The 11,542-nt window shown below is 38.5% G+C and overlaps 1 protein-coding gene across 1 annotated transcript; it reads right to left on the reverse strand.

Annotated features, from left to right (window-relative positions):
• Positions 1-436: 436 nt before the first annotated feature.
• Positions 437-7,552, reverse strand: LOC306961092 (uncharacterized protein; the record flags this gene model as incomplete). Its single annotated transcript, XM_079553703.1, has 6 exons — positions 7,438-7,552; positions 6,711-7,007; positions 5,826-6,125; positions 5,722-5,756; positions 3,035-3,300; positions 437-509 (listed from the first exon to the last, which is right to left on the reverse strand). Exons 1-6 carry the CDS (start codon positions 7,484-7,486, stop codon positions 437-439), a joined length of 1,020 nt encoding a protein of 339 aa, XP_079409829.1. The 5' UTR covers positions 7,487-7,552.
• Positions 7,553-11,542: the final 3,990 nt, after the last annotated feature.

The following is an 11,542-nucleotide window of genomic DNA, read 5'->3' on the forward strand; positions in this document are numbered from 1 at the left end:
CATACGACTCAAGGGTGTGTGGGTAATGTAGTCTTTGCTCACGGTGGGACGAAGTACGAAGTGTTTTGTGAAGGGCGCTCTGAAAAGCGGTGGGGCAGCCAAAGGATTATTCTTATGGCATTTTCTTCAGAAATGTTAGGATTTTCACATTTATTACTCGTTTTGTTTCCTTTTTTCTTTTTAACTGAAACATACACTTTTACTCAGTTACTCAGTAGTCAGAGCATTATTATGAATAATATCATGATCAAAATCAATGATAATACAGTTTACCCCCTAAACGTACTGTCTTTCTTTTGCAGTGGAAAATACACATAAACATCATGGGTCTTTCTATGACTGGCTCGAGTGTTTAGAGGAATTAAGGATTAATATTTGGCATATTTGGCATTGCTTGTATATTTATGACTTTTTTTGCTACTAAGTATCATCAGGGTCAGCCCGATGTTCCCTGGTCCCGGAGGTCAACTGGGTCAAACTGATGGTATAGTATCAACACAGACGTAGATCTGGGGAGCGTGTGCACTGCAGGTACACATGAGTCAAAGCAGGTTCTTGAAATGTCTGCAGGAAATGCAGGATGTAGTCTCAGTGGTTTTCTCTTCACTTTAGATGAACAGACCACAGTTTACTGCCCACAGATTGGTGAAAACACACTCACACGACTTTGGCATGGCAAACCATAAAACTGGCACAAAAAATAATCTTCTGGCTATAAATATTTGGAACCCATGAAGGAAATTAAATGCAAAGAACGCATTGCCCATATGGGGACAATGAAGTCTGTAAAAGTCAGTCAAATCAAATGCAAAGTACCTCCTTCAAGTAGTTATAAAAATATATGAAAGATGAAGGATATGAGCAATCCGAGGATACTCTTCCATTGTTTGTTGAGACAGCGCCCATTTTGTTTTATTTATTTATTTAGCACTTTAATTCTTTAAGCCATTCATTTACATGTAAAAATATACAAAAAACAGTAGCGTGTGCGGGAGAGGTGGAAGCCACACTTATGCCAAAACCTCTCCAAAAGAAAACTATTAGTTTTGAGAGAAATAAATATTAATTCTACTTATAATAATGTAAAGCAGCGGTTCTCAACTGGTGGGTCGGGACTCTAAAGTGGGTCATGGAACATTGCCTAAAATCCCCTTTGATAAATTGTTTTGATCACAAGTTGAATCTCCTGTTTTATGTTTTTTTTTGTTTTGACAGGGAGTCACAGAGCTACATCAGTTTGAGAGCCGTCGATGCAGAGGGAGCTGCAGTTTTATTGTGCCCATATCTGCTTCCATGTTGGCGCAATAAAATGGAGGCAACTGACAAATAAGAGTTCATATTCTGAATGCTTCCTTTAATTCAATATGATCAATGTTATGAACAAAATGAAATGTTGTGTTCTTAAGTTTCAATAAGTTGAATTTCATGTTTTTGTTTGGTTGACAGATCGTCGTGATATTTTGAAGGTGGGTCACAGAGCCGTTGATGCAGGAACAGCTGCAGTTTATTGTGCCAATAATTTCTTTCATATTTGCAGAATAAAATGATAAGATAGAAATACGGCATAGTGAGTAAGAGTTCATATTCAGAATGTTCCATTGTATTCAATATTATGAACAAAATTAAATGTTGTGTTCTTTCACTTTTTTTCTAATGCCACTGGTATTGTTTAACTGAACCCAACCCTACCCATAAACCCTCAGCCAAGAGTCCGGGGGAGGAAAGAAACCCACCCAAGAGTGAGAAAATGCAACCTTCACAGACCTCCACCTGCCTCAACACCATGAAATGCTTCTCGATAACATCTTAACGGCCACAAACATGCAGGATGTTGCTGGCCCAACATGTCTGGTCTAATCTAACCATCTCATCTTTATTTTTATAATTTCAAAACACTAACTATAGACTATAGACTGCACTAAGTCAATAGTTAGTTCCAAGTTTATTATGGCTGATTCAGACTTTGGGCTGCATAGCAAAGTATGATTAAAAATATGAAGCATATGGTCTTTTTTTTTTTGAGTTGGTGGAGAACAACCAGCCTAACTGGTCTTTGAACTTGATTAAACAAGTTCAAAGATGTGCAGGTCCAGACTTGAAATGTTGCAGTTGATGCCCAGGTTAATGATTATTTGCAAACTAACTCTATTGCAGGCTATACACATTATGTAAAATGTAATATCACATAATGTGTGATATTACATTTTACATATTACATGAGACAATTTTACATTCACTCCACACTTGGTGGTGATAAGCTACGTTTGTATCTTCAGTTTCCCCTGGGTGGGACTGACAAAAGCGCTGGCGTGACTGCACACATTTGTGCCACGGGTCTGACCACCATCGGAGCACCCGGAGGAAACCTACGCAGACACAGGGCTGTGAAACAGCGCTCCTGTGCCACCGATGCAAAGGTTATTGCACATGATTTTGCACCGATGTTATTTTACATTTTATTTTATTTTTCTTCAATATACAGTTGTGCTCAAAAGTTTTACATACCCTGGCAGAATTTTTGATTTTTTGATTCAAAGAATATGAAAGATAACACAGTTTTTTTTGACTCATAGTTCATGGTTGTGTGAAGCCATTTGTGGTGAAACAACTGAGTTTGCTATTTTAAAATCATAATATGAAAGAAAGTACCAAAATGATCCTGATCAAAAGTTACAGTGACTACATACTCCAGTTCTATTACTGTGTACGGCCCCCTTTAACATCAATGACAGCTTGAAGTCTTTTGTGGTAGTGGTGGAGAAGGTTCTGTATATAATCTAATGGTAAAGCGGTACTTTAATTTTTCATTAAGATTTAAAAATAACTGAGTTGTTTCACCATACATGGCTTCACACAACCACTAACTATGGGTGAAAAAAAACTTTTTAACTTTTAACTGTATTTGTTCAAGGTTTACCCAGTATATCATCAACATAACAATAGATGCAAAAAAATGAGTTTCAAGTTTCCATTTTCTTATATATATATATATTAAAAAAAAACAAAATAAAAAAACAGAGACATCCGCACATACTGTGGCCAGTCCCGCAGCAGCAGTAGCGGTCGGATGGTGCTGAAAACGCTGGAGAAGTCCAAAGCACTCTCCAGGCAGGTGAGCGCCCGCTGCAGCAGGGAGATGACAGCGTCCTCTACTCTGATGTTGGGCCTGTAGGCAAACTGCAGTGGGTGGAGCTCACCACAGAGTGGAGGTGGGTAAGGATGAGCCGCTCCATGGTCTTCATCAGGTGGGAGGTCAAGGCGTCTGGTCTGCAGTGGGCTGGTTCCTTGGTGTGCTTTCTTCTGGGAACCAGAATCAAACAGGAGGTCTTCCACAGGGACCTTCTCCAGGCTGAGGCTCAGGTTGTAGATGTGGCTGAGGACCTCGGAGAGCTGGTCTGCTGGTCCTCTTCAGCCTAAACACATTTTTTTGTAAATGTAATTTGCTTTCATATAAAAATAAAACATTTGTCATTACAATATTTATCTGAAAGCCGGAGCAGCAGGTTCAAGTGAAGTTAAAGCCAGACTGAGGAACATTTCATTTGTAGGAGCAACAGAGCAACAACCAGTCATAAAACTAAAAACATAAACATACTCCTAACATTAATTGACATTTGGAGTGGTTTATTAAAATAAAACATTAAAGACTCGAGAGGACCGTGCACATTTAAACTTTCATTTGATGACCTGTTGTCAAAGCCAAGGCACAAAATCTGCATGGAAACGAGCTGGTGATGTCCCACTCCCTGCAAAGATACAGGTCAGGAAACACGACCCAGCTCATGGTAAAGACACGTTTGATGTCGTAATTTTTGTTCAGTGCCATTTTGAGACGTTTCAGCTCGGGAGATTCACATTTTGGACTGACCACATCCAGCTCACTGTGCAGCTCACCAGGACAATTGCTCAACAAACCCAAGTCCACATCCCTGCATTGACTTTTACTTCTGTGAAATGATAATTACACTGACCCCCTATGATTCACAGCTCTGACATTTTATCTCAGTGGGTGAGGAGCTTGTGAGCTTTGTTTATGGCTCAATACACCTCTGCTTCTGTCATGTAGACAGAGTTGAGGCAGTAGGGCTTAGAGAGACCTTTTAAAAAAATATATGATTCTGTTCTCAGTACAAAACAAATTGACAGTGAGGGATTGTGCAAAGTCGAAACCCCTCCACATTTCACCTCTTAAACAACATTGAGGATTTTTAAACTAAATATACTGTATAGGTGTTCATTAGGGTGATCCTTAAAATTGAAATTTTGAAAACATAAGCTCCAACCTCTGGAATTCACTGCCATAGTAGAGAAAACTCTCCTGGTGATTTTCTTTTTCTCAATTGGATAACATTTACCCCTGCCTCATCGACCTTATAGTTTTTTGGAGAACCCTTACAGATGCTTTGTATTTGGGAATGAATAAAGCAAATATGATATGAAATGAAAAGAAATATAGAAAAGAAAAAAAAACAACAATATTTTAAAACATTTTGCGCCTTATTTTTATATGAAAACATAAAATGACAACAAAATTTAGTTTTTTTTTAAAAATCAAATCGACAGCAAAAGTTTCAAATAGATATCTTTAAATTTGAACATTTTCCCTATTCACCTGCAGTGTTTCGCCTTAACAAAATGTATTTTACTTCCAATATCTATTTTGTAGTTGTTGTAAGCAAATGTAAATGAATTATACATAAGGTTGTACACACAGGCTTCTAGACCCATTTGACCAAGTGCCTTCTAGGTAGCAAACTTCAAGATCAATGAGGCAAAGGTAAATGTTGTTGGAACTTGGAAAAAGAAATATCAGGAGAGTTTTTGTCATGATTCCAACACAATCCAGGGGTTGGAGCTTAAAAAATAATCTAATGAAAATTTAGACAGAATTAAGGACCAACTTAGTGTTTATTTGTTTATTAGTGGAAAATTGCACTAATAAACAAATAAACTTGGACCCCCTCGAAAATTGCATCTAATTTGCGAGGGGGTCCAAGTTCATCCACATGAGGCAATTCAAAAGCATGTGATGCAGGGAGCCATGATTAGACAGTGAAGAAGATACCATAGCGCCATCATGTGGTTCCTCTGAGATCAGAAGTTTGTGGAAAATATGCATTTATTTTCAGCCGCAAAGAAGAGGATTCGATGTTTTCTCCTGTCATTGTTTGTTAGTGGTTGGTATTCTTAGGGCCTGATAAGGACTCCCCCCCAAACATTGTGCCCATAACATCCTGGAACTGAAACTTTGATGTCGAGTTTAAAACCATACTGCACAACATTTCTGCCAATTAATAAAATTGATTTTTATAATAAATAATTTTGACTGGGATGTAAATGTTTTACCAGAGACTTCAATGTTCATAAAGGCTGGAGTGTTTGACTTGAAGATCAAGGCTAAAAGCAACTGTTTAAATGTAACAGTCTGACAAACACATGCGAGTGGGGTTGAAGTTTTAAGTTAGCTCTGCTTCCTGTGACGCTATTGTCCAGAAGCAAAAACCTCATTCACCACAACGTCAGGTGCATGAACTTCACTTTAAAATGCTGTAAACCTTTGTGGTCTGAGAGCTGGTAGATACTGTGCACGATCCCACACTTCAGTTCACTGCAGACCTGTTTATCCAACAATCATTTAAAAATGTAGAAGTACTTGCCTTGTGTTGGAAGTAGTGTTTGCTTTTCAGAGAACCATTTCTTCATGAAAATCCCAAAACACACGAGGAGCAGGACCAAGGCTACAGAAATGATATAATCTAACAACACAAAAAACAAATGATTAACAAGCTAAAGCAAATGATTCTTTCAATGTTTCAAATTCTTACAGAGGGGTATTGTTGTTTCTGTTTCTTTCTCTCCTGATCGCGTATCCTTGTTTTCACAGACTGTGGCTATATTCACACTAATGGTCTTGTTGTCAGCAGGATTTTGAGCCACACATTTGTACTCTGACTTGTCATAATCCTGGCGAGGGACAGTGATCACTCCTGAGTGACTCGTGTTCACAGGTCGCTCCTCTCTGAACCAGCGCAGTGTGGTCTGCTCTGTTTGATTCACTGAGCACTGAAGAGTAAGGCTGTCCGTACTCACGTTCACACAGGACACCACTGGAGCTGACACCGGGTCTGGAAATAACAGAACAAACAGAAAAAACATACAAGAGACTGTATTAATTCCTGAGCGATGGCAGATGTTTCCAGTAAAATTAGATGTGACATTTCTGAGGCTATAGTGGATATAGTGGATTCACAGTTGTTTGGAAGAAAACTAACCAAAGATCATCTATTCAGAGACTCATCTGATAAGGTTGTTTTGGGCCCTTTACAAATAGACTCTCCAGTAATGTTTGTGACCACAGATGAATGAGAACATTTCTTCTGCATTTGAGTGACCTGTTGTGGAAGAGCTTCTGTGATTGGATGGACACCAACATTGCATGAGAAATTATCTGCTGTGTGAACTGGATCTCAGAGACTGTTCTGTGAGACACAATGAGGCCATCCAAGACAAATTTAAGGCACAAACCACAATCCAATAAATCAGCATTAAAATGAATGGCACCAAGAAAATCTCCACATCACCAAGTTGTGACCCACTGGAGAACAAGTGATATAGACTTAGCTCAAAGAAAAGTGTATGTCCGTTACAGTTTTGTTACTGACTAAACCTGCTATGGATTCGGAGAGTTATTGTTTAAAAATGTTGCTTACCATATAGCTTGAGGTCATATAATTTAGTAAACACATTTCCTTTTTTTGAGTTAATGCTGTAAACTCCAGAGTCATTTTTCTGAAGATTTGAGAGAGTGAAGTGTCCAGAGCCGCTCCAGTGAAGTCTGTTTAAGTAAATGTCTTCTTCAATCTCAAAGAGACCATTAGAAACGGAAGCAATAAGGTTTGGTCCAAATATGAGAAATCCTCTCTCCTTCACTGGGTCAGAGAAGGTAACAGATGATCCCACGACGACGGGCAGGTTCACCCTCACTTCAGAATCACATGATTGTAACACTGTAAAAACATAAACAACATCATTAGGTCAAACATCCTGAAAGAACATCTTCACTGATATTGCGGAGGAAATGTGACCCGTGAATTCGATCCAAGCGCCTTCCCAGGAGCAGTGGGCAACTCAGGAACTCATCACCGGCTCGCTCATTCATGGATATTTGGTACAACGTTCCCAGCGGTGCGGTGCGCGTGCTGAGCGAAAGTTTCCCTCATTTCCTCCAGAATTCTTCATTGTTACTTAGCAGCTATTGAGTTTTCAACGTCAACAAGAAAACTACAAAACCAACTTGTCTTCCACGAGAGGTAAATTTAAAAACGCAGTTATCAGACTCACCAAGAATATAGAGAAGAAAAGAGCCTTTGGGGAGCGCACTGTCAAAGTCCAGTCGTGTCGAAAATCTCGCCTACAATAAAACTGGATGAAACTTACCGAATAAAATGATGAAGATCCTCACGTACATCGGTCTACAAATATCCATTTTTTGTTAAAGTCGACATGCTGCAGCTACGTCTCTAGCCAACACCGCACATCTCCTCTTTCTTTTCACCACTTGAGAGTGAGACCCTCCCTTTCTGTTAAAGGCATACGTCGTTTTTCAACATCATTTGGGACAGCAGCCGCTTCGATTCCAAGTTTCTCTCTCTCTCTGGTTTGGGACCGCGGGGAGAACTTTCTCTTTTCCTTTAAGAAACTGAACTATTAGAGTATCAGTCAGTCGCCTATGTTTCATTTCTTCTTGAGTAATATTGTAATGAAGTATTACTCTTACTTAAACCATATTACATAAATAACAAACCCTTTTCTTCAGAAATATATCTTTTCAATACATTCTTTTGGCATTTTCTTCAGAAATGTCAGGATTGTCATTTTGTTTCTCTCTTTTTTTTAACTGAAACATAAACTTTTACTCAGTTACTCAGTGGTCAGAATACTCGAGTAAAATTTTTCCAAGTACTTTTTTACTTTTACTTGAGTTGTTTTTTATTCAAATTCTGCAGGGGCCCATGCACATTATTATGAATAATATTATGATCAAAATCAATGACACAATCTAATGACTGCAAACAGAACAAAGTTCAATAAAAAGCCTTACAGTTTACCCCGTAAACGTACTGTGTTGGAAAATACACAGAAATATCATGGGTCTTTATATGACTGGCTCGAGTGTTTAGAGGAATTGAGGATTAATTGCATGTTTGTTTGCATATTTATGTATTGAGTTCGTTTTTCTGTGATTTAGCATCATGTAGGGTCAGCCAGATGTTCCCTGGTCCTGCAGGTCATCAACTGGGTCAAACTGACGTATCTCGACTCAGACGTAGATCTGGGGAACATGTGCACTGCAGGTACACATGAGTCAAAGCAGGTTCTTGAAATGTCTGCAGGAAATGCAGGATGTAGTCTCAGTGGTTTTCTCTTCACTTCAGATGAACAGACCACAGTTTACTGCCCACAGATTGGTGAAAACACACTCACACGACTTTGGCATGACAAACCATAAAGCAGGCACAATAAATAATCTTCTGGCTATAACAATTTTGAACCCTTGAAAGAAATGAAACAGATTTCCCATTTGGGGACAATGACATCTGTATAAGTCAGTAAGTCAAATCAAATGCAAAGGACTGAAGACTTTATAATGATTTGTTTGTTGTTTCATATGCCCAGAGGCCCCTTCATTTAACCTCTCCTTCAAGTAACTGCTGCTGCTAAGACCCAGGACATCAAACCAGACAAAAGGAGAACAAACAACCTTCACACAAAAATAACCCAGGACCTTCCTGTTGCGTGTATATAAAGTGAAAAACACGTCTGCTGCATTTGCATCCTTAAATTTCTTTGGACAACCTGTCAGAAAAGATATGACTGTATGGACCTCTTGAGGTTTTGCTCTTGTTTGGATCATAGGCATTACGTCCTAAATATAACTCAAGCATGTGCAAAACTCCTCCCAAACGGCTTCTCTTAATATTTTTGGGCCCATGCAATTGTTTACAAGGTCTGACATTTGATTTATTTTTGCCCTTTTATTCTTTGCATAGATATTCTCAAACAGAAACGCAGCTCATTCAGAGCCACTGCTTGTCCCTTGGGTTACATCGACTTGCCCTGTGTGAGGAGAGACATGAATAGCCTGAGCACCTCCTCCAAAGACACATAATTTTAACTATAGCTGGATTTAGTTCTAAATATGTATGAAAAATGGGAGCAAACAATCCGATGATACTCTTCCTTTCTCTGTTGAGACAGGGCCCATTTTGTGTGTTTTATTTATTTGAAGAAAAATAAATAACATAAAACACATCCATTCAAATGTATAAATATACATGGTGGGTCAGGGCTCTCAAGTGGGTCATGGAACATTGCCTAAGCTCACGTTTGATTCATTGTTTTGATGTTTTGATCATAAGCTGAATGAATGTTTTTATTTGGTTGACTAATTTTCCATGGCATTTTCACAGTGAGTCACGGAGCTACATCAGTGTGAGAGCCGTCGATACAGGAAGAGCTGTAGTTTTACTGTACCCATACCTGCTTTCATGTTTACACAATAAAATGATGAGATAGAAATAAGCCATAGAGAGTAAGAGTTCATATTCAGAATGCTCCCTTGTACTCAGTGTTATACAATATTTTGAACAAAATTAAATGTTGTGTTCTTTCACGTTTTTTCTAATGCCACTGGTATGTTCAACTGTGCGCAGTCAAAGCAGTGATTCATTTTCCTTCTTTGTTGGTGGAGTACAACCAGCCTAACTAATCTTAAAGATGTGCAGGGCAGGTCCAGACTTGAAATGTTGCAGTTGATTATGGTTTAACTGCTCGGGTTAGTGATTAACTAACTCTAATGCAGGCTATACACATTACAATGCTTTCATCTTTTTAAATAATGGGATTGTTAGGGTTCAGTGATGTCACTCTTAAGAACAGGATAAAATCTTGTTCACACTGTCTACTTGCAACGCCACTGTTCCTTTATTCAATGCAATGTTACGACCAGTGGCCTTCATCAGGCAAAAACTACCCCACTTTTTGCCTCTGAAAGCCCGGAAGGATGGCCAGTGAGACAAGTTCTCAAGTTTGGTGCATTTATTGAGTGAAAGTCTCAACAGGCAATGCAGTGAAGTGACGGCCGTGCTGGGAAGTAGACGGAGTATGCAGTTATCTCATACAGTGAGGAAAATTTTTTTTGGCCAAAATCCAATACAATGTCTATGTGAAACTGACCAAATACTTTTTTTCCCCACTGTACATGGTAGGAAGGGCTACATAATTCATAATTCAAGGATGGAAGCCCAAACCTGTGCCACTGAAAACAAAGGCATCATTCTGTCGTCTGTGTCGTCTTAAAACATAAACATACTCCTAACAATCATGACATTGACTGATATTTGTAGTGGGTTATCTGAATAAAACGTTCAAGAGAGGACGCATTTAAAACTTCCATTTGATGTCCCGCTCCCTGCAAGGTTACAGGTCAGGAAACGCGACCCTGCTTGTTTTTTGTTCAGTGTATTTTGAGCTTTATGCTTTTGACTGACCACATCCAGCTCAAAGTGTAGCTCAACTTGACAATTGCTCGACTTGGGAACAGTCAAGCCAGGTTTGCATCCCTGCATTTTTAAAAACTGTATTATTATTATTTTTTACATTGGGCTGCCATTCTCAAAATAAATAAATGACTGAATGCTTATTTTATACTGTATTAATGAAGTGAAATGATAATTAGTCTGGCTTTGAACATCCACTCACACCACACTGACCTTCTATCATTCAAAGCTGCTACGTTTTATCTAAATGGGTGAGCCCTCTGTCTCCATCTTTATTTACATTATGGTTTATGGCTCGATACGCATCTGCATTATCTGTTAGTGCTATCAGGGTGCAGATGTAGACAGTGTTGAGGTAGTAGAGACCATATTGTGGCATAATACTCAAGTGTTACTCAAGTAAATCTCCGAATGATAAACAAAAAATGAGGACTAAAATAAAACTAAATGAAAATAATTCTGTCCTCATTACATACAAATATGTCAAAACCTATATTCATTATCTACTTTAATCTAACAAATAACAATTGAAATGAGCAACAATGCATCTGAGAACAACTTAAACCACATTTAAGAGGTTTAAGCATTTAGAAATATATGTTTTCATCCCTATGAGGCAATTCAAAAGCATGTGATGTAGGGACACATGATTAGACAGTGAAGAGCGCCATCATGTGGTCTCAGAATTTTCCCAGGTATTGATAGGCCTTTTATTCATGACTTTCCCCTTAAAGCTTTTGCCATGTAGGCCTATAGTAATGGAAACTTTGATCTTGAGGATGAGGCAGTTTTCTTCAAAGCCATAACATAACATAACATAACATAACATAACATAACATAACATAACATAACATAACATAACATAACATAACATAACATAACATAACATAACTTTTAAAACGTGTGCCTGTGATACTGTGCCACATCAGACCAGACCATGTTACTGTCCAGGAAGCGGGACATCACCTACATGACTCTTAAGA

The sequence above is a fragment of the Gobius niger genome, assembly GCF_951799975.1.
Source record: "Gobius niger genome assembly, chromosome: 3".
Lineage (NCBI taxonomy): Eukaryota > Metazoa > Chordata > Actinopteri > Gobiiformes > Gobiidae > Gobius > Gobius niger.